The sequence below is a fragment of the Pongo abelii genome, chromosome 4 (genome assembly GCF_028885655.2).
Source record: "Pongo abelii isolate AG06213 chromosome 4, NHGRI_mPonAbe1-v2.0_pri, whole genome shotgun sequence".
In the NCBI taxonomy this organism is placed as follows: domain Eukaryota; kingdom Metazoa; phylum Chordata; class Mammalia; order Primates; family Hominidae; genus Pongo; species Pongo abelii.
The window spans coordinates 120,295,618-120,319,953 of record NC_071989.2 but is presented as its reverse complement, the minus strand read 5'-3'; the positions used below and the strand labels follow the sequence as shown (position 1 = coordinate 120,319,953).

Here is a 24,336-nt window from a genome sequence, read left to right as displayed (position 1 = left end):
TGACTCTGCTTTTCTCCGCTCCAAGAGGAGCACTGATGATCGTTATCAGGTGGATTTAATGCTCAGATGAACATTCAGGGAATTGAAAATAGTTAAATAGGGTTGGAAAAAGGTGTGCAAATTATGGAACAGGGTGGTCACTGATCAGCGGCGAGAAGTGACCCAAGAAGTAAGCAGAAGAAAGAAGAAGTCAGTTTTACAAGCTATCTTAAGGAGCTTGAACTTTATCCTAAAGGCAAAGGGAAGTCTTTTGAGGGTTGTTGTTTTTTTTAACTGAAAAAGTGACATGATCCTGTTTACATCTTAAGAATCCTGCTTGCCTCTTGGGAGGATTGGAAGGAAAGTAAGTATGAGTGATGGCAGAACAGTTAGGAGGAGGTTTTAGAAATTTAGAAGAGCGCGACGTGGTCTAGGGGATGGAGAGTATAGATTTCAGAAACAGCATATTTGGTGATTGAATGTGGGTGCTAGGGATGATTACACGTTGTACCCAGGTTTATTTTACGTGGACATCTGAAGGTGGGGGTGCCATTTACTGAAATGGGCAGTGGGGAAACATGGGACATTGAGCAAATTTTCTCTGAAACATATGGTTGCAATAAAAGTTGATGCCAATCTTCTTGAAATAATCAATGTGGCATCTAATATCTAACACAAATGTAACATTTCCTCACTGAGGGCTTTGGTTGTGAGCATTTGGAGAAAGATATTTAATATAGCTGATTATTATAATTGATTTCCTTTGTTTTTTTTCTTCCCTTCCCAATAACATAGAGTCACCTTACAAAACAGAAGTCACAAAAGGACAGGCTGAAGTGTGTGAGAGTATGTGTGCATGTGTGTAAGTGCTAGCATCTGAGGATGATGTGGATGGTTAATTATGTTGGTTCATAAACCTCTGGCCCCTCTCAGTCCACTAACAGAATAGCTGAATAAGAAAAAAAATAAAACTAATCAAAGTTACATAACATCCTGATTGATAGAGTTCTAGGGTCAGATTGCTTGGGTTCTAGCTCTAACTCTGCTGCTTAATTCATTGTGAGGTCCTGGACAAGTTATTTCACCCCTGAGTCTATCAGTTTTCTCATCTGCACAATGGAGAAAATAATATACTGTCTTCATTTTTAATGTCTTCACCTAAGTTATTATACGTAAATTACTTAGGATGAGTTACTGTATAGTGTTTAGAACAGTGCATGACATTACTATTATAACAGGTTTTCTTTTGGCAACATGGAATGAGTAGATAATAGGCAGAGTGTTACGTAATATAGGTTGGGTCTTTGTGATTTCTTTCTCCCAGTAAGAGCATGTTGTGGTGGCAGTGGCAGTAATGATAGCTTAAAAGAGCTTGGAGTTATCCTTTGCATTCACACTGTGAGGTGGATGCTGTCAACTGTTCCAGTTTTGTAGATGGGGAGGCTGGCTGTTGGAGAGGTTAAGCAGCAGCCCAAGGCTACAGAGGTAGTGAATGCCGGGGCTGGAAAGTAAGCCAAGCAGTTGAACTTGAAAGCCGCACTTTTTAGCCACAACCCTGTATTGCCTCTGTAAGGTATGTTTAAGTAGTTCCTGTTCACTCAACAGCCCCCTCACACAAGAATGGGGGGTGGCTTTATTTTAATTGAAGGTGATTGGTTGTTAACCTTGATTATCAGGGTTTGAAACCTCAGGTTTGAGTAGTGTAAGAGATCGTTAATCTCTCTTTTTGTTTCTCTTTTAGATATCAGTTTTTCTTGCAGGTGAAGCAAGATGTCCTTCAGGGCCGCCTGCCCTGTCCTGTCAACATTGCTGCTCAGCTGGGAGCGTATGCCATCCAGTGTAGGTGCCACTTAAGCATATTTGTCTCAGAAATGTCTGGAGAAAGTATTTGCATTTTTAAAAGCGAGTTTACATACTAAAACTCTTCTTATCCATGAGATTTTGCAAAAAAAAAAATTGAATTTATTTGGAATTCAAGTTTTGTTCAGTGTTCCTTCAGAAGAGGTAAAAATGGAGCCAAGTACAAATCCCTTATGGTAGGTCGTATGGAGGTTTAGTCACTGGAATAGCATTGATTCTTGATTAAGTGGAGGGTCTAACAATCTGTTCTATCTACATCTCATCTGAGTTTATTGATTTTCCTCCCCACACCCTCTCCCAAGCTTCTATGTGTCCCATTGCTCCTGCATTGCTGTTGTGAAGAGTCTGCATGGCCAGGTGCCATCGCTAGGTTCAGCATGTGGCATGGGTGTTGAGCTCAGTGCTCTTCAGCTCTTTGTGTTAATATGGTGGCTGTGTGGGGTGGCTCCAGGATGCATTGTCATTTTGGAGACTAAGGCTGAGACTACTTCTAGTAACAATTATACACCTTCTAAGAATCAAGCTAGATGTGGGGAGAATGAGATAGCATGGTCCTTGCCCTTGTGGCACTTGCAGACTAAAAATAATCTAGAAGAAATATGCTAAGAAAAATGTCATATAGATGAACTGGGTTGGGGCTTGCAAGGTAGATTAACATAGGAAGAAGCATTTGTATAGGAGTAATATAGTGGGCTGTCTGGTATCATTTTGCTTCTTTGTGTAAATTGTAATGGGATATGTGCAGCATTGTATTGCGTTTCCATGATCATTATTTCAGGCAAAGGTGTATTGAATCACATGCACTATTTCTTGGTGTCATTATCTGAGAGGATATATTGAGGTCATGGTTGTTTTTCACTTCCAGCATTTCCAATGTTTGTACTTGAAATGCTGTTTACAACATTTTACTTCACATACGTTGTTAAGAGTAATTGAAGTAAAAATGATGATGTTATTATAGTCTTTGGGAATGCAAAAATAAAGAACTTCTGTTTTTAAGTCCAGAATTTGTTGCTGCCATTCATATATGCTCATCAGAGTTGTTTTAGTAAAATTATTTAGTTGTCTTATATGTGAATTTTAATAAGACATTTGAAAAAATGTTTAAGCATGTTAGGAATATTTTATTTCTATGTTTTAAGGACTATTTTCCTAAAATGGAAAAAACTATGATATCTTTCTTTTTTAGCGGAGCTTGGAGATTATGACCCATATAAACATACTGCAGGATATGTATCTGAGTACCGCTTTGTTCCTGATCAGAAGGAAGAACTTGAAGAAGCCATAGAAAGGATTCATAAAACTCTAATGTAAGAATCATTACACCATGTCTTATTGCATCATCCATCTGTCATCATCTTCTGATATTCACAAGAAAAGTTTCTAGAATGATAAATTCTTCACCTGTGCATTTAATATTCTGATACTCCTCTTTGTATAGCTTAACTGCTTTTAACTCTAAAATGCTCATCGAAAACTTCAGTAATTTAAAAAGTGTAAAGGAGAAAGTAATTTCAATATGTAAAGTTACCATTTTTTGGTCAATGGCCTTTCAGACATCTCTTTGTATGTACAATTTCCCAGACAAAATTTGTTGTACATAGGTTCATGTATTTATGATATTACATAGTGGAATCATTCTGTAAATACTAGATTTTGCGGTCTTTTTTTTTCAGTCACCAGTATCTTGTGAAATTAATCTTTCAGCTATAAATATGTTTAATCACAATAATTTTTAACCATAAATGCATTAATATATTCTTCAATGTTTCCTCTGTCTGAAGTATCCCAGTTCTTCACAGTTATAAGCCAAGTCCTGTTCAGGCCATAGCAATGAGTCTGGAAATAGTGATGATGCCAGTGTGAAACCTTTGAGGGTGTTGTGTTAACATCGCATGCATTTCTGAGAGTAGGCATGCTCCCCTAGTAGGATTTTCAATTCATGGCCTATAGCATTGAAGTTATAATTTCATTATAGTTATTTTGGTTAAATTCTTTACACTGGTTAACATTGCTTTATTCCCTGTTATGTAACACTCCCTCTTGAATATGCTTGGTTTCAGATCTATTATAGTTAAGGAAAAAAAAATGGCTGGGCGTGGTGGCTCACGCCTGCAATCCCAGCACTTTGGGAGGCCGAGGCAGGTAGATCACCTGAGGTCGGGAGTTTCAGAACAGCCTGGCCAAAATGGTGAAATCCCATCTCTACTGAAAATACAAAAATTAGCCGCATGTGGTGGCATGTGCCTGTAATCTCAGTTACTTGGGAGGCTGAGGCAGGAGAATCGCTTGAACCCGGGAGGCAGAGGTTGCAGTGAGCTGAGATCACGCCATTGCACTCCAGCCTGGGCAACAAGAGTGAAACTCCATCTCAAAAAAAAAAAAAGAAAACAATGTAGAATTAATCTGGTCACAAAAAAATGTTTGCGTAAAGGATCCGTTTCAGTGAATGTAGAAGCAGAAGTCAGCTGCTGAATTGCAATCAGAGGAAGAGGCCCTCTATGTTGTATTAGCATGCACTAGAAGGCTCTCCAACCTGATTGTAGAGTCCTTCATTTTCAGATTCTGCTGAAGTAGATGCTCAGAGAGTGCTTGTTATAACGTTAGGAAGGGGAATGTGTTTGGCACATTCTGAGAGTACTGATTCTACTAGGGGTTTCAAAACACAATTATATATTGAAATTATCAAGGATCTTTGGGTAAAGGTTCTCATGTGTTTTAGATGATAGTGTTGACATTGTGACTGTTATTTCTAAGAATAAAGCTTGATCAAGGTGTGGTGTGTCTAATTTGATGAACATTCTTCATGGATTTCAAAAGTATGGTATGTTGGTGGTTTTCCAGTGCATTGTGGCTGAAATGAAATATGTCACTGCAGGATTTCTTAATTTTTAAGATTTGACCTCCTTTGGTTATCTATTAAAATCTCAATCTCTCTCTCTCTGTCTCTCTCTCTCACACACACACACACACACTCGCTTGCACATGCATATTTAACTCTTCTGTGCAGATTTCTGGCTGATGCTCACCCTCATCAGGAATGAATGCTGTTTTCTTTATATTACCACCAATGAAGATTTTGGGAAGAATTCTGTACTCTGTATTAAGAAAATGACAAGCATTTTTTACAATCTCTGTACATTAATCAATGTATTTTCAAACTACACATGTGCTCAGGAGATCTCGGTATGATCCCAGTTGGGTGGTGGCGGCCCCATTCTCTTCCTCCTGCCGACCATTGCTCTGGTTCCCTTTGCTTTGGATGGAGAGCTGCTGGTGCACAGAGACATTTTACTCTTTGTGAAGGGGATGGTGTTTAATTTGAGTGCTTATATTCTCAATAACCTCTTTAGGAGTTTCTGAAACGGAGAATTTTTAATATATGCTGGGACATTGGGGATAGGCTATAATGAGCCAGAATGGATTTGGTAAATGAAATTAATATAAGTATCACTTCAGAGTATAAAATTTTGTCACCAAGAAGCAAAGGCCTTCTTGAAATAGAAGGACTTATGTTTGCGTCAGTAAAAAGTATTCTTTGTTTTCCCAATGAATACAATGAAGATAGTTTGGATCCCTGTAAGTGCAGTAGCTGCTGTAAAATAAGGCTCTTTGTTTTTGTGCTGGGTATAGGGGTCAGGCTCCTTCTGAGGCTGAGCTGAATTACTTGAGGACTGCCAAATCCCTGGAGATGTATGGCGTTGACCTCCATCCCGTCTATGTGAGTAACATTTAATTAACACAAAATATTTTAAGCTGATGACATTTTTCTTAAAAAGTCACTGAGACTCCCAAAGGAAAGCTGCAGTCCTGTTGTTTAGCAAGCAGATGATACATTTTTATCTATGTTTTTCTAACACAAAGCAGCTCTTGTGTTGATTAAATCCTAATGAGTTTTGCTTAAAAATCTGTGATTATATTTCCATGTGTAGAAAACAATTAAGTGGGCTCGAAAACACAATCTGGATAACAGATCCAAAGGGCTTAGCTAAACATCAAAACAATATAAAATTGATGTATAGGCCAGGCGCGGTGGCTCATGCCTGTAAGTAAGTAATCCCAGCACTTGGAGAGGCTGAGGTGGGTGGATCACCTGAGGTCAGGAGTTTGAGACCAGCCTGGCCAACATGGCGAAACCCTGACTCTACTAAAAATACAAAAATTAGCTTGATGTGGTGGCGGGCGCCTGTAATCCCAGCTACTCGGGAGGCTGAGACAGGAGAATGGCTTGAACCACCTGGGAGGCAGAGGTTGCAGTGAGCCGAGATCATGCCACTGCACTCCAGCCTGGCAACGGAGCCAGACTCCATCTCAAAAAAAAAAAAAAAAAAAAAAAAAAAAAAAGGTGTATAATTGACTGTATTAGACAGAAAACAGGAGGATTTTTCAAAAAATAGATTTTATGGCAACAAAACATAAATACAATCACTTGCCAGGTAAAGTGTGCGTTAGGCAATAGGCCAGGTGCAACTACTGTTGATTCTGTCAGTATGATGGTTACCACCTACTGTAGGTATCACTGCATTAATAGAAATATTTTTGCAGATTTTTTTCAGTGGTTTATGAAAACTTGCTGAATAGTCATCAGCAATTACACTGAATCTGCACTGAGTGTTCTGGATCCTCCGGGTTTTAACCTTTGAGCTACTTCTCTTAGGCTACCAATTGATTATTCTATGTCAGTGAGATTAGAAAGCCTTTGCCTCTGAATTAAGAGGAGTGTGGATAGCAGTAGTTAAATTTTATTTGAGGAAATGAGCCAGGTACTTTATTCTTTATAGGAAATGAATTGCTGGAGAGTATTTATAGACTGATTTTTTTTAATCAATTGGATTATGGAACTCAGTTTTTAATGAACCCTAATAAAACTTTCTCTAGTGCAAATAACACTCATGCAGTCATTTTGTATATGTCTTTTGCTCATTAGCATTTCCTCCAAGAAGAAACAATCTCATATTATTTTTACAGTTAGAAGCATTCCTGTTTAATGTGGCAATAAAAGCTATAGATTTTGGGGAAGAAGTAGTTCCCTGATATATTAGATTCCAATTTCATTAGGTCATTAATGCTTCATAGCACTGTCCTTTAAGAGTACTGCTAAAACTGTAGAATCATTATCGTTTTCCCTTCCCTCCCTTTAGCCACATTAATCTTGTTAGGGTTTTCAATTTTTAAAAGAAAACATTCTATAGGAAATTTATAAAAAGAGTCTTCTGCAAAATGCTTCTACATTTGTATAATGTTTATCCTAACTAGAAATCACCTTTTGTTGATGGTAGAAATTTATGGCAAATGAGCTAGATTTATTAGACTCTTCAATGCATTCCTTTAAGATTTGAATTTTAAGAACTGAAAGTGGGCATTGGCAGGTATTCCTCCAAATGTATTGCTTTACGTTCTTTGTGAATATAATTTTGCAGGTTACCATTTATCTTAGAGTAGAAATAACATTATCACAAACAGTTCTGTGCATGTCCTTGGTATCCACTCTATGACTTTATCATTTTAAGATCTTATTTTTAAAATTTGGATTTATTATTGCCTTAAAATAAGGGTTCTCTAGTCTTTACCAGAAAAGATTGTACTTTTACATTTTTGAGCACTCTTAAAGTTATAGGTGGAAGTAGGAAGAAACATGATAGAGACTTCAGAAAATTCAAGTGTGTGTCTGCTAGTGACTGCCTAAACTTTTTAGGGAGAGTTGGGGTGAGGATGAAGTGGGTTTCATGATTGTCCGCCTCAGAGATAAATCAAGCCATTCAAAAGCACCCTTGATAGAAGCCAGTGGTTCTCAGTCCTTGACTGCACAAAAGTATCACCTGGGAGACCTGTGTTTTTTCTGCTACTTTGGCCTCTTCATTAGAGATTCTGATTTAACTGTTTCTGGTAGTGCCCAGGCATCAGCATTTTAAGCTGCACAGTGATTCCAGTTAATACACTGCTAGGGTTGAACACCACTGTGTAAGGAAAGTTGGGTAAGTCCCATTGGCCTGACTGGTAGTCCAGACTCATTTTAATGAACTGAAGTAACAAGTATGAAGAACACTAACAGAAAGTTTATTTTAAAACTTTGAAAAAAATAAGCAACAAGTTAGCTACTATCATAGTGTATCTAGCTTTCTAGGCTGATGTCTTTCAAACATTAAATCCAATATTAATATAACAAATTATATTTGTATGGTCAATTATAGTTTGACAAAGAGATTTTATGTGAATATGTGATTATAGGCATATGTTTGTTTTTGCAGGGAGAAAACAAGTCTGAGTATTTCTTAGGATTAACTCCGGTTGGTGTTGTTGTCTACAAGAATAAAAAGCAAGTGGGGAAGTATTTCTGGTAGGTATGGCTTGAGAACAGAGTTGGCGTTGTATGATTTGGGCTTATGGACTCTTGTGTCAGTGAAAGAGTTGGGGAAAAGAAAACAGGTATTTTCCAGTGGTTGATAAATAAATGAATGAAATTGGTGTGAGTTTTCTCCTGTTGCACCTCAGTATATGTTTTCTCTGTAAATTTCAGACACTGTGATTCCAGACTCTCTTTTCCCTGGGAGTTGTGTGTAGTAGGATTTCTCACCCATTTCAGTATGTGCTGGTGGGCTGTGGATCCAGGACTATTCTGACTTTTAGCTCCAAATGGGGATGAGTTGGAGAGACGGGGAAGCCCATGGCTCTGCAGTGTTTGGGAAGGCAGCACTGCCACAGTCTGGGGATTCTAAGGTCATTGTGCATTTAGTGGAGAAGCATAGGACAATGAGAATGGAGTTTTCATTAGAGTGTATGGGGAACTCTCTCTGTCCTTGTATGTACTGGGTATGGAGCAGTATATAAAGGAGCCAGTATTCACCAGTCTTTTTCCACTGGACACTTCCCTGATTTTCTGAAAGGTTAATACTTAAAAACAGCAACAACACCATCTGCTTTGTTTTTTAGGCCTCGGATTACAAAGGTTCACTTCAAGGAGACTCAATTTGAACTCAGAGTACTGGGAAAAGATGTAAGTTTCCAAGCCCGTAGCTTAAATTAGAAGAGGGGTGTCTTGTGTGTTCATTTATAGCTTAAAAGACATTGTGAAGAAATGTTTTCTTCAGCTCCTTCCACATGAAACCAGGTTAATTATCTCACATGCACAGCTTCTCAAGGAAGGAAAGGGAAGTGAATAGAAATGAATGAGAGGGTAATGGAGAAATGGGCATTTTAGATTTAACAAAGGAAAGCAAAACCTTTCTAAGGCAGAGGAGAGAATAGGAGGTGATCATTGTTTTTAGTGTAATTTGCTTTCCGGTACTCTCTGTGAGGGTTGAAGGTAGGAGTTATAATCAGAAGGGTATAGCCTGCATTCAGGACTGCCAAAATGCGTTCTAATTTTGCTCTAATGTAAATTAAACAACCTTTTGGGAGTCTCACTTCTGCTGTTTCCCTCATTGAGTGTGATAGACAAACCAGATGGAAATTCTGGATGCTTTCAAGGGAGAATGTAAAAATGCCGGCCTTTGCTTTGCAACTTGGCAATGTCCTCTGGGAGTATTTGGGTAATGGGCACAGAACTTGTCAGTGCCTGGATGTGCTTTCATGCCTTGATGTGTGTCTTTGAGAAAAATGGTCAGAAGAAGGTAAGGATGTGAAAGCTTCCTTTTGATCTACCTGTGAAAATAATGCTTCATTGAAGTGCTACTACTGTAAACCACATATTATGGGATACATGAGTGAAAATATGATGTTTAATCTGTATTTATGGGATACACGAGTGAAAACATGATATAGGAGAATCTACCCTTCTGTCTCTTTGATACTAACTTTGTGCAGAACAAAAACTAAGTGGAGTTGAGTTGATTTTCTTGATTAAAGAAAAGTAAATTGGTACTTATGCATGCACACATTGAGACACAGGAACAGTAGAGCTGCAGCTACATTTGGGGCATGGTATTTGGCAGAGTGCCTTACATGTAGTAGGTACTTCATAAGTATCTGTAGAATGATCAATGAACTGATGCACTGAGACACTGTGTGCTGCCAAATCAGAAAACCTGATGCTACTCTTTGTTCTCCTAATAGGAAAAAAACATTATCGCATCCTGAACTATATGGCATGCTGCCATTTACTGATACAATTAAAATTGGATTTTGAAATGAGTTTTAACAACTTGTAAGGAAGGGAAATTCCAGATTTTTAAAGAAATGATAGTACAGAAGCCATATAGTTGTTCTTATGGTTTAGTTTGGAGGAAATCCAGTGTGTTCTTCAGCTCCTGATTAGACATCTCAATTTTAAAAGATGTGCATTATAATGTAAGACTGAATTAAAATCATTCAAAAAGTAGAGTAGCTAATTAGGAGGGTTTTGTAGTTTCTCCCTATGTTGCCCTTAGGTTCACATGAATAATAATTCATCTAAATAATAATAATGCAAGGAATAAGATCTGTTAAATATATTTGAAAATAATGTTTCAAGTTTTTTTTAGCAGAATATGATAATCAAAAGACTTATGGAAGTATTACTATTATTCAAAGTATTCTTTCATTGTAAGTTATTTTTGTGAGTGAGGTCCTCTGGTGAATGACTTACATGTTACTATTACAGTGCCTTAAAATATATGTCTACTAATGTCTCAGGATAAATATTGGCAAAGTCCCAGCTAACCTGAACTTTCATCTTCTTGGACTTCATGATTAGGCAAAAACAACAGCAACAAAATTGATATCATCATGTTATTTTTCAAATGACAGTCTCCATCGAATGACCCTGTTTCCTGTGTACTCGGCTCAGGTGTCTCCCACCCCCACCTCATTCCTTCCCCAGCTTTGAGATGAAATGGATGTCTGGGGAGGCCCAAGGCACTGCACACTTCTAGGTCATTAAGCTCAATGTCAGTGATCTTTAATAAGGTAACAAAGCAGGTCATATAACTCAGAGGCTTGAATTAAAGGTTTTTTTAATTGCTGTTAAGTATCACATTCATTTAGTCAAAGCGTTCTATTTCCTAAGTATTCTTGCTTGTGGTCTTTTCTCTTTCTCCACCAGGGTACCTCTCTGTGAGGCAGTGATTTACATAATGGTTGAATTAGGTTGATTATTATGGCGGCCTAACTGTACTCACAAATTGAATTTAAAAACCCCTTAAAACTCATCACTTGGAACAGTAATCACATTCAGCATGAAGAATGGTTGAAATGCTTATTCTGCTGGTTTGCTGGTCTGGTCAGAAAGACTTAGTATGGTCATTGCATTTAGGCCAAACTCAGATGCTTTCATGCATTAAACTTTCAAATAAGTACTGTTGTTTACATAGTTTTTTACAAAAAACTAAACTTTTAGTATAAAGATTGTACATGTTCACTGTAGAAAATGCAGAAAATACCCTGCAAAGAAGAAAATTAAAATTATTCATTATCCTAAAACTCAGAGGTAATGAATAATAATATTTTGATACAGTTGCTTCTAGATTTCACCCTATCAGTGTGAATGTGTATATATTTATACATACATGTAGATTATCCCCTATGTGGTTTTGTACATGCTTTTGTATTTTATATTGTATCATAAGAATTTTCCCTTTTTTGTTAAATTTATTCATATGTTCCTGCACGGTGTTTGATAAATTTTCTTTTTATGTGTTTTACTTTTTTTCTTGCTATTGTGGATGCAATCTTTTCTTTCTATTATCTCTTCTAACTGGTTTTTGATAGGAGAATTGAAAGCTGTGGAATTTTATTTATCTCAAATCTAGTCATTTTGCTGAATTCTTGTATTCCAGCTGAGTTCTTAATTTGATTCTCATAAATTTTTATAGGTATATCACTTGCAAATGAAAATAATTTATTCCTTCAATTCTACTGTTTAAATTTCACATTTATAGTGTTAGTCCGAACTTCTAGAAGAGTACTAAGTGTTATAGCAGTATAAGGCATCCTTGATTGGCTTTCTGTTTTAATGAAAATATCACTACTGTTTTATCACTGTGTGTTCTTGGTTTTAGGAATACGTGTTTTTTACTAGGTGTTGAAATTTTTTTAAGTTTATTATCAGATGGTTGATTTTCACTGAATACCTTGAGAACTAATTCAACTTGTTCTCATTACTTGTTTACTCATTCAACAACTTAGGCTTATTTCAAAATCCAGGGAAGAGATGATAGTGTCTCTATCTCAGTGCATCAAGGTGACAACAAAGTGCGGAGAAGCTGTTGGATTATGGATTTTACCACCAGGGTTTCCTGAATATGCGCAGATATGAGAGAGAGGAGTCCTGGTCACTTACACGAGTTTGGCCTGAGAAGCAGGAAGTATAAGTATAGAGCTATCATCAGGTGAGGTGGGGAAGGCTATGGATAGAGCAGACTTGAGGAAGAAGATCAGGAGTCCCGTTTTGAACATGTTGAATTTGAGATGTCCTTTAGACATCTAAGGGGAGATATTAAATAAGAAGTGAGCTATGTGAGCCTGGAGTTCAGTACCAAAGTCTGAGCAGAATATATAAATTTGAATATATAAAATGGGCATCTGCTACTTTTTGAAGCCACGAGACTACCTGAAATCACTAGGAGAATGAGTATAAATGAGAAAAGAAGAGAGAGAACCAGCAAAGGAGGCTGAAAAGAATCAGCCAGTGAGATAGAAGGAACAGTAATTATGCTGAATGCCAAGTAAAAGTCGTGTGTTAAGCATGTGTCAAATGATGCTGATATGTCATACAGGGTAAGGGCTGAGAATGGGCCACTGAATTTAGGAATGTAGGAGATCATTGACAAGGTGAGTTTCAGTAGATTGGAAGAGTGAGCTTCAACCCAGCAGTTCCCCTGTTAAGTATGTGTAACCTAGAGAGGTGTTCTGTGCAGCACTTATGTAAAAGTCAGAAAAAGAAATTAACCCAGAATTCCATTAACGGGAATGAACAAATAAACTGATGCATATTCATTAAGAAAAACCCATAAGAGAGGTAACAGGAAGATAAGAATTGGAGGTGGTGAGTGTGGACAACTCTTTGGAGGAGTTTTGGCACAAGGGGAATATACAGAAATATAGCTGGCAGGTACTGTGCCAGCATCAAGATATGAGGAGGGTGACTTTCAGGATGATACGCACCGTGAAAGACTGAAGAATTTCATCAACTGATGAGATCCAAAGCTGGGAGTTTTAGGGGGAAGGAAAAGAACGGTCTGAAAGCAGCAATGTGGAGCAGGGAGGATCCTTCCCACTTTTAGGTTCAGAGATGGAAGAACAGTGGAGACAGAAGACACAGCCATCCCTTGAGGGCTACAGTGGAAACAGGGTCTTCAGAGAGAGCCGGGTGTCTCCTAGTGCAGGAAGGTGAAGGACATATGAGAGAACAGACTGAGGAGTGAGGGGGTTTGCTGATGAGAGGTCATGAATTCTAGAGGGCACAAAGCAAGGGTTTCAGGAGTTGGGTAGTGATGAAGAAAGAGACAGGCGAGGGGGAGTGCTGAGCATTATTTGGGGGTGACTGAGATACACAGAGATAAGGAGCATCATGAGAATTGGTCCAGTCAATTGGGAAGGGAGTGAGGATTGGGTTTCCATGTCTGTCTGTTCCCTCTGGAGATGTGGGGTAGAAGACCTAAAGAAGGTGGGGTGGTTCCAGCACACTGCCTGGTTCAGCCTGACCCTTCTTAGGGGAGGGCCTCTTTTACCTGTGGGCATGAGCTCAAACTCAGCACTTGAGAATGGATTGAGGACTTGCTGGGAAATTGGGTGTTACATTAACTCTGGGCTTCACTCTCCATGATCAGATGTGCATTTGAGAAAGCACACTCTGGCTGCAGGGTGGAACATTCCACAGACGTGAGCACAGAGGCAGACAGAGTAGGAGATGTGATCAAGGGGAGACGAGGGGACTCACTGCAAAGATGGAAAGAAGTGGGCAGATTTGGGAAGCATTTAGGGGGTTAAATTGTTTCTGATTGGTAGCAGATACAATGTTTTTGTGGAAAATAGGAATTTAGGATAATACTGGAATTTCTTGGTTTTGGCAACAAGAGGAGGATGTAATTCCTAACACAGGACTAAGCCCAGAATTTGGCATGTAGTAAGCACACTTGTGAAATAAATGAAAGAATGAATAAATGCTGCTGTGCTTACTTTTATGTATAATACCTCAGGAAACTAACCTCAGCTAAAGTTACCCTGTGTGACAGGATGTAGAACCAAAAGGTTCCTAGCAACTCTGGCTGTGAGTAATGAGATCCACTTGGTGGAACTCTCAGGCTTGCTTTAAGGAGAGTACATGGGAAGCAATGATGGCCAGGAGTCATCACTGTTTGTCAACAAGCGCAAGAGGTCTCACTTAGGTTAAGTCAAGGGTTCCTTTCACATTTTAAATGGTAATATAGATTTTTAAAAAGTATTTTTATTTGAACACAATTCAAAATTTATTCAAAAAGTTGTAAAAATTAAAATATTACAAAGAACATATTCATTTACTGTTACCTAGAGTCACTTATGGTTAACATTTTACTTCACTTCCTTTGTTATTTGTGCCTTCTTTCTCTCCATACGCACACAGGCCTTTCTCTTTAGAACAGCTTGAGAGTAAGTTACGTATGTCATAGACTATAAATATGTAAGTGTGTATTTCCTAAGAATAGGGATATTCCAATGTAACTGCAGTATGGTTAACAACTTAATACATTAATAATGATGTAATACTTTTACCGTCTAGCTTCCATATTCTAATTTTGTTGGTTAACCCAATAATGTCCTTTTTAGCATTTCCCCCCTATGGTATAGAATTCAGATAACCTCCTTTAATCTGGAACACTTTCATAGCATTTTGTTATCTTTTATAAAATTGACATTTTAAAACAATACAGTTATACCCCACTGTTTTAAAACAGAGAGTTTCTTATTTCATGTTTTTCAGCTGTTTCCTCATGATTAGACTAAGGTTATGCATTCCTAGCTGTACAGCTGCATAGGTGAAATAGTGTCCCTCTTAGGTGTCTCATCTAGGGGCGTATGGTGACCACCTGTCCCTCGTTGGCTGTTAAGTTTGATCACTCATTACAGTGTTGCCTGATTTCTCTGCTGTGTAATTCCTGCTTCTCTCTTGCAACTAATAAGTAGTCTGTGGAGAGATACTTTAAATCAATGCAAATACCCAGTTCCTCTTTAAAATTCTCTGTACATTTAGCATTCATTGAGGATTCTTGCCTGATCCAGTCTTCTACTAAGATGGTTGCAAAACGCTGATTTTTCTAGCTCTCTACTCCCTCCACATTTATGAGTCAGCCCTCAGCATTCCACTGAAACAAGAGCACTGCCTTCTCTGCCTTTCATTTATTGTCAGTATTTATTAACTTCTGTTTTTTCAATGGTTTAAAATACATTACATACCTATTTATTTTCAATACTTTCAACTTTTATTATAAAGGCTACATGTGCAGGTTTGTTACATGGGTATATTGTGTGACAGTGAGGCTTGCGGTCCTAATGATCCTGTCACCCAGGCAATGAGCATGGTACCCAACAGGTGGTTCTTTAGCCCATGCCTCCCCCCGTCCAGTAGTCCCCAGTGTCTGTTGTTTCCATCTTCATGTTCATGTGTATTCAATGTTTAGTTCCCACTTATAAGTGAGAACACCTGGTATTTGGTTTTATGTTCTTGCATTAGTTCACACAGGTACCTACCTATTTTGCTGTTCAGATTTGGTCATTGGGAACCCCTTCAATCTGACTCCTCTGCCTTTGGGATCTGCCCCCATCATTTTGGGGCTAATATCTTCCTTTTTTGGTGTAATATATTTCAGGTGCGTGTTGTATGAACCCTGCCCCTACCCTGAGTGTTAGCCATTCTTCCAAGGAGCTCTGGTTCCTTTGACTAGGAAATGATCTAGATCTGGGTGCTAGGTGTGGTCATTGCTACTAGGGCAACTTTGCTTCTTGGCCTTTTCAGTTGACAGAGCTAGGGAATAATGCATTCATATATACACACATAGACTTTAATACACATGTATACAAATAGAAATACATGTACACATGTGCATATAAGCATACAGATATTGATACATAGCTTAGAAATCAGGAGTTCACAGCATACCTCCAGTTCTGTCCATAGCCACAGGGTTCTTCCTTACCCTCCCTCATTTTATATTTGTATGTCCTTTCTTTGGCCATGAGAACCTTGGCTTCCAAAAAAAGCCACACATTTACTCGTTTGCTCAATTCTATAACACATATCACATAGTTTCAGAATTGCTTTGGTCAGACCACTAAAGTGGACAATTGTTTGCTGTTCTTTCATCCACATGCACCACTTTGCCAAGACAGAGGGCCTAAGAGTCAAATACTGTGTTCAAAATTTACATGGATTGGTCCTCCCTTCTTCTCTCCTTCTTATCATTCATGTCTTCCGTCTTCATTCCTGTGCTCATGTATTCGTTTGAAATCTACTGAGGTTTATTGTTTCAGGTTGTTTTTGGTTATAGCTCCCTCTCCTTCACGTTCTTGTTTAATTTTATTTTTTAATATGTAGAAGGTTAACTTGCTTTCAAAAATCAAAATTACTCAAAAACTCAACTCCCATTTTCCTTCCACCCTGTTCCACCATGCTTCCTTGTAGGTAACCAACTTCATTGTTTTCTGGTTAATCCTCCCTGTGTTTCTTTTTGTAAAGATAAGCTTTTTTTTTCTTCATTCTTTCTTTTCTAAAAGGTAGCATACTGTATGGGTTTTTGTACTGTGTTGGAGTTTTTTCCCCACTTTGTAATATCTCCTAGAAATCATTCTGTATCAGTTTATTGAGAGCTTTCTCATTCTTTTGTACATAGCATGGTATTGAATGTGTGTACCACAGTTTATTCAACCAATCTCTTATGCTTGAATATTTAGGAAAGGTTTTCAATATTTTACAGTCACACATTTTTCTTCATTCAGTAATTTTGTGTGTATGTGTTTTTGGAGGGATATCCATGGGTTAAATTCCCAGTGGTGGGATTGTTTGGTCATAGGGTAAGTACATATGTAGTTTTGTTTGGTATTGCCTTATGCCCCCGCTTCATTCATAGTTGTACCATTTTGTGTCTCCAACTACAATGTATAGAAGTCCTGGAACTATAGATTTAACATTTTCCCCAACTATTCTTAAGTGTGGCTGTTAGTAATAATTGGGTCCTGATGCCACATGACATTTGGGTTTGGAGTCTTTCAGATTTCGTGATGGACTGACTGTTAGACATGTGATCAAATAAATGTTTTAAGTCCAGGTCTCTTGCTCAGTAACTGTGGGCAGTTCACTGAACAACATTTAACCTACATTTCCTAATCTGTAAAGTGAGGATGTTAATATCTCTTATGATGCTGCTGTGAGGTTACAAGCACCTAGTGCAAAGTTGGGCATGTAACGGGCACACAGTCTGTGTCTCTGAGTTGGAACTGCCTTTGTATTGGGCCACTTAGAGCTATTGCAGTCTTGCACAGGAAAGGACCATGGGATCACCTTATTCTTGGCTGGCGAATAGCTTGTGTTATGGTAGGAAGGGAAGCCCAGGTTTTCAGGCCCATGGCTTTTCCTTTGCTTCACTTGCTGGTGTGTTTTGTTGATTTTGTCCATAATTAAAACACACGGGCCACTTATTCAGAAGTAGTGAAAATTCTCCTGTAAAAAATTTGAGTGTCAGTAGATCTTACCACGTAAGCCTTCGTTTTAACAGGATTGATAATGTTTATTAGACTTTTTAAAAACACTGTGAGATTGGGAATAAAAGTTACTTATCATTAAAATAAAAATTAAATCAATCTGCAAGTATATGAGAGAAATACTGACTTTTTAGGAATACTACAAAACAGATGAGGAGAAGATAGAATAAAAACTATCACAGAAAAATCCATTTGGACTTCTATGTTCATATCTGTGAATTCCTTCAAATAATAAGAATAAGCTCAACATGATAGTTTACAAAGTTTACTGGAATACGATGTAAATATTTGTATGTAATTATTTATCAAGCAATCAACTTATTCATCTGTAAAATGGGTAAGATGGTTTTCACATTTAGCATGTTTTGAAATATAACCCACATAGCTGATAAGAGTACTAGAATATTTTGCTGTTTTTATTCTTTCACTGTGAAATATCCATGCAGAAATGAAAATTAGTTTTATTCTTCAAGTGCTGTGCTGAAATGCACAGTGATTTTTCAGTTAAAAAATACGTAACCATATTACATACATTTCAAAATTTTTTTAAAAAATGTGTGTGTGTATGTATATGTAGAGGGTTGTTTATGTATAGTGCAATATTTTTTAAACTAGAGTATGTACTTACCATACACTTCCCTGAAAGAAAGTTCTTTGCTCAAATAAATTAGAACAACCCACAACCTTACCAGCTCTTGGAGATTCACAGTACATATAAGCTCATTAAAGGTCTGAGTGTTTAGCCCAGTGTTTCCCATACTTATCTGAGCAAAGAACCGTTCTATGCCAATATCGCAAGACCTTAGTGTTGTAAGAAACTCTTTGTGGAACATTGTGTAAAGACTGGAAAGAATAAGATCATGTTTTATTCAGTGTCTTAACATTTCCTTCTGACTTCCTTTTCCAAGTAATGACAAAATTGGTGAATTTTGTGGCAGGACTCACCCTAAATTCATTAGCCAGGTGTAAACTCAGGATGCCTAGAAAAGAGAGCATGAAAAAATATGAGGAAAGCCATTAAAACAGATATTGTGCCCAGGATATCATGTATACTAACATAGTTTAATTTTTAAAACCACAGTCAGTTTCACCATTTAGAAAGATAAAATTTTTCAAAAGACTTACAATTTTGTAAGCTTTCTTTGGTATCTATTTCCAGTTGGAGAATAAAGATTTCAGTTTGACTACTTGCCTTCCTTTGCATGATCAGTAATTAAGAAGAAAGTTATTTTAGTCATTTGCTACCAGCCGTCTGACTATTTTTGTTTCTCTCCTTGGAACCTAAACTGAGTTAATGATTGTGAGTTAATGTAAATCTTGTGTGGATTGGATAGAAAGAAAAAAGCAAAAATCTCACAGTACTTTAGACTTGTAATCATCACACTTCTTTTTAGCCTCTTCCCCACCTCTGTGGAGCATCAGTAGGAAACCTCTCTGCTGTAGACCTTCAGGTACTTACATAATGATTGCATTTTACTTTTCTTAGAAGTACTCATCTCTTTTGCTCTTCAGTGATGACCTACACCGTGTATCTTGGGTTACTTCTAATGTGACCTTGGATGTGAGCCAGGTGTATAATGGGATTCAGAAAGGTATTCATACCCATAATTTTAGGGAGCCTGGGGAAGGCAGACTGTCCAGTTGTGGCTGTTTCCCAAAACAAAAACAGGGAGGAACCTGTCAGAGTACAGGATTGCATTCTTGTGTCAAGAATACAGGCTTGGGAGAGGCACTGAAATGGGACTAGGCCCAGGCAGAAAAAATGGGTGTGCTGCTGGCAACGTGAGCCCTTCACTGATCCTGTCAGTAATCCCAGTACCCTTAGAAGAAGCTAGGCGAAAGTAGATTTCTTTCTTTAAGCTCGCCAAGAGAGACATAGCCAGCCAAAATGGGAAAAGAAACTGGGAAGACCAGAGGGAGTTAGGTTGGAAATTTGCTGATATAATACAGGTCATGAATTCTTACAAATGATGGAATTGGGGGTTTGAGTCAGGTTTACTCTAGAGACCCATGGAGCAGTAATATCCACATGATATTGGACTTACAAGTGACTCAAGCTTGATTCGTTTATGAAGTAAAAAGAAATAGATTCAGAGAATAGCTTTGCTTCTGGTATGAAATGACCAAAGCTATAAAGGTGTTTGAGTAATTTTACAAAAAGCAAGCATTAGATTCTTGGATAAAGTATTTTAGTAGGAGATTGGAATGAACTTCTTTAATTAAGCAGCTGTTCATCTGTGTGAATGAGTAGAAATGTGCTAATTGCCCATGTTTATCTGGAAAAGGTTTGGTAAGTGAGAGTGGTAGAAAGAGATATTTGAAATGCCATGGCAGTGGAATTCATGCCAGCAGTTACTGTACATGGCAAAAGTACACAGAATTTATTCAGAATACCTGGCTCCTGTTTCAGTTATGTTAAGCCTCCTTTTAGTATTTGGATCATTCTGCCAGGAGCAGGATAAAAAATAGGCAGCTTGTCCTAAAGCTCACTATAAGTGGAGAGTGAGTTCATACTTGTCATTTGTACTTGGCAGAAATAATTAGGAAGCCAGTGGGGAGGCGCTTTTGATCCTTTAATATATTTGTACCCAAGGAAACTTGAGAAAAACCCAGTTCTGGTTGGATTTGAAATATCTGTTATCCTTTCCTTAAGTGATGGTAGTTTTTTAAAAAAAGTATTAAAAATTAGGTATCCTGTGATCAGGTCTGTACTTGAAAAGGAAAAGGATACAGAGACATACCTGAAGAAATAAGTTGAAAACCAGACTAAGAAAAGTTTGAGATTTAGAGGAGACTATGTTTTATTTTAAGATGGAATACTTTCTTTCTCCTTCCAAGACTTTTGGAAGACCCATGGGTCTCTAGGTAAACCTGACTCAAACCCCCAATTCCATCATTTGTAAGAATTCAGGACCTGTATTATATCAGCGAATTCCAAAAGTCTTGGAAGTCTTTGGGAGCATGTAATTAAATAAGTTTTGATATTTTTATTTAAGTACTTAAATTATACCTCATTTTGGATGATTTTGCTAAAAATGTAAAAATGTCTATGTCACAGAGAAGTCATTCTCAGCCATCATTTCTAGTAGGTGGTAATTCTCAGTATGTCCTGCCACACACAGTACTTCCATTGTTGAAAGGCACAGGGAAATGGCGGGTCCATATAGTGAGGAAGGACGTAGTGGTAGAGGGGCAGGGGTAGCCTGTCCTGGTCTGATCTTTACCTTAACAATTTATCTTGATAGAATGCAGTCACAAGCAGACTTATTTTAAATGAATAAATTGTACATTCTATTTTGGAATAATTCAATGCCCTTAAAAACACCCACCCCTTACAGTAGTGATTGCCTCTGGGGAAGGTAATTGGGGACAGTGGTGGGAGGGAGATTGAGTTGTCATTGTATACCCACTTTGATAACTTTGGCATTTATACCATGTGCATGTTATACAATCGTGTGTCAATGACACGGATATGTTCTGAGAAGCAAGTCGTCAGGCGATTTTGTCATTGTGTATACATCATAGAATATTTTTACACAAACCTAGCTGGTCTAGCCTACTACACATTGTCAGTCGAGGAAAATAACGAGACAAGTCTCAATCATTTTAGGAGACTTATTTGCTAAAGTTAAGGACATGCCAGGGAGACAGGTCTATGCGTTTCTCCAAAGATGATTTTGAGAGCTGTACATTTAAAGGGCAAAAGATGGGAGTTGAGAAGCACACTGTTTTCATGTAAGAGGTGGGTAGGGAAAAATAGTCATTCATGCCTTTGCCTCAGTGAATCTACATTTTTTTTTACATAGGATGACACAAAAGGGGCAGACGAAAAATGTGGAGAATCTGTATTTTACATCAGATAACACAGACAAAACAGGGTAAGGGAAGAGTCAGATATGCATTTGTGTCCGGGGTGACTGTACCTGTAAAGATAAAGCTATCAATTTGCATTGCCATGGTAAAGTTTTAACAGCTCACTAGGAATTTCCTTATGGGAAAAATATGGGAGAGGCATGTAGCTTTTCATCCATAGCAGTCTTATTTAGGAACCAAAAAGGAGAGGCAGGTTTGCATGACCCAATTCCCAGCTTGAATTTTCCCTTTAGCTAAATGAGTTTGGGGTCCCCAAATTTAATTTCCTTTCACAATACCTAGGCTATACAGTATAGCCTATTGCTCCTAGGCTGCCAACCTGTACAGGTTACTGTACAGGTTACATGTTACTGTACTGAATACTGCAGGCAATTGGAACACTATGGTAAGTATTTATGTATCCAAACACATCTAAACACAGAAAAGGCGCAGTTAAAATACGTTTTATAATCTTAACCGCTGTTGTATATGTGATCCATCATTGACCAAGACATCCTTATATGACGCATGACTGGATATTTAAAAAAAGAAAACTAAAAGAAAAAAAAATTTCTGGCTCCTATCTTCTGACAAAAGCCTGGGCTTTCCCTCCCTGCCCGGAGGAGCTTCTGTGTTTTCCTGTGTGTCTCCTTTCCCAGCTCTGCCACCAGTTTCTTTTGCTGCTAAGGAAACTTTCTGAGTTCATTGACTTTTCTTCCTCACTCTCTAATTGTATAATCCCTATCCCTTTCACAAAGGCCTCGGAAGATTTCTTACCGTGAAATGTGGTAACCTCCTTTCAAACTCTATTTGACCTTTCTGGGTCACTTGAGAGTTGTACTCTCTCTTCCCAGCCTCTCTGACACTCTTTACTGGTATGTTTGGACCTCTCTCACTCCACCTTCAGGAGCGTCTTTGCAGTAATTCCACCTTCATCCATTCTGCACACTCTCCCTGAGCAGTCTTGTTCACTTGGTGAGATCACCTGTGTGAGTAGATGTGCCCTGTCTCTGGCTCTCTGACCTGCATCCTTATTGGCCCTCTAGGTGTCCCATGGGACCTCAAAATCAGAATATTTCAACCTGAACTTAATGTCTATTCCCTTGTCATCCAAATGCCCATTTTTTCCACTTGCTATATTTTAGTAGCACCCAAGCCAGAAACCTGAAAATGTTCCTAACTTTCTTCTTTCGCCAGACAAGGTTTTGGAATTACAGCTAGCCTTGCTGTAATGTGCGTATGTTGGCTTTGTTTCCATCACATGTCTTCATCTTACAAATAAACTCCTAAGTTGGGCAGCGTCATTCAAGTTGGACTTGGGAGAAATTTTATACATATAAATGTTCTGTCCTTATTAAAAGTAGGAGACAAATCATTTCAATTATTCTTTTGCATTGATTGTTTTATGTTTATGAGTCCATAGAAACCTCATTTCAGAGGCATTTGCTGCATTTGAGACTTGAGTTTGGTTTGTAGCTTTGAAATTAAATTAGCAAGTATATAACTTCACAGAGCTTGTGGTTTATTGTGTTAGCATTCATATTGTGTTTTGCTTAGTTTTCTGTTCAGTTACTTAAAATATAAATAGTATTTTCTGCAAAATTAGAATTACAGGCGTATCTTTTTTTTTTGCACTTCACTTTATTGTGCTTTGCAGATACTGTGTTTTTTTACAAATTGAAGATTTGTAGCAACCCTGTCAATCTGTTGGTAGCATTTTTCCAAAAGCATGTGCTCACTTTGTGTCACTGTGTCACATTTTGGTAATTCTTGCAATTGTATTTCAAACTTTTTCATTATTATTATATATGTTATAATGATACAGGAGCTAAGAAGGAATTACTTAAGTAGATAACAAGGGCACGGGAGTCCTTGGTAAGGCTCTACTTTCTAATGAAAAGCAGTCCTGAATCATTTTCTAACAAAGAGCACCCTACAAGCTAGGAGCTTGCACAGGTGGGTGCCAGCAGGAACTAAGGACTAGACATTTTCAAAATGCTGGGTCCATCTTCCCTTCTCTGCCAGCCACACATACTATAAAGGAGCAGACAAGATGGCACAGATCAACTGGAAAGCCCATTTACATAAGAAGATTATGGTAGGGTGACCAGTCTTCCCCGCACACTATGTAGACATCATATCTGATGAAACCAATCTGTGAGCCCTATATAAATCAGACACCGCCTTCTGCAGCCTGCCTATAAAATCTGCTGTGGTCCATGGCCTCCCAGCCTTTTTCAGACGTCTCTTTCTCTTTCTCTTTCTCTTTCTCTTTCTCAGGGAACTGCTCTCCTCCCTCCTTTCTTCTCTCTATTAAACTTTCCACCCCTTAACCCACCTGAATTGTTTCTCAGTGCGTGACAATGAACCCCAAGGTATATACCCCAGACAGTGTAGCCACTTCAATAGTGATCTGTGATCAGTGATCTTGGATGTTACTGTTATAATTGATTTGGGGTGCCACAAACTGTGTCTATGTAAGATAGCGATCTTAATTGATAAATGATGCGTGTGTTCTGACTGCTCCACAGACTGGCCATTCCCTGTCTCTCTCCCTGTCCTTAGGCCTCCCTAGTTTCCAAGAAACAGTAATATTGAAACTAGGTCAGTTAATAACCCTACAATAACCTCTAAGGGTTCAACTAAAAGGAATAGTTGTGCATCTGTGATTTGAAATCAAATGCTAGAAATGATTAAGCTTAGTGAGGAAGTCATCTTAAAGGGTGAGATAGGCTGAAGGCTAGGCCTCTTGTGCCAGTTAGCCAAGTTGTGAATGCAAAGAAAAAATTCTTGAAGGAAATTTGGAGAGCTACTCTAGTGAACACAAAAATAATAAGAAACAAAACAGTCTTATTGCTGATTTGGAGAAAGTTAGAGTGGTCTGGATAGAAGATCCAACAAGCTGCAGCATTTCCTTAAACCAAAGTCTGTAATCCAGAGCAAGGCTCTAACTCTCTTCAATTCTATGAAGTCTAAGAGAGGTGAGGAAACTGCAGT

General features: G+C 38.1%; 1 protein-coding gene across 3 annotated transcripts in view; it reads left to right on the top strand.

Annotated features, from left to right (window-relative positions):
- The window catches only part of EPB41L4A (erythrocyte membrane protein band 4.1 like 4A), a 263,496-nt gene that overhangs the window by 157,008 nt on the left and 82,152 nt on the right, over positions 1–24,336 (top strand). For all 3 annotated transcript variants that reach the window (XM_024247207.3, XM_054555814.2, XM_054555815.2), the window contains exons 5-9: positions 1,721–1,818; positions 3,029–3,149; positions 5,473–5,560; positions 8,088–8,176; positions 8,770–8,833. In XM_024247207.3, the coding sequence (XP_024102975.3) occupies positions 1,721–1,818; positions 3,029–3,149; positions 5,473–5,560; positions 8,088–8,176; positions 8,770–8,833 (460 nt within the window). The remainder of the gene's footprint in view (positions 1–1,720; positions 1,819–3,028; positions 3,150–5,472; positions 5,561–8,087; positions 8,177–8,769; positions 8,834–24,336) is intronic.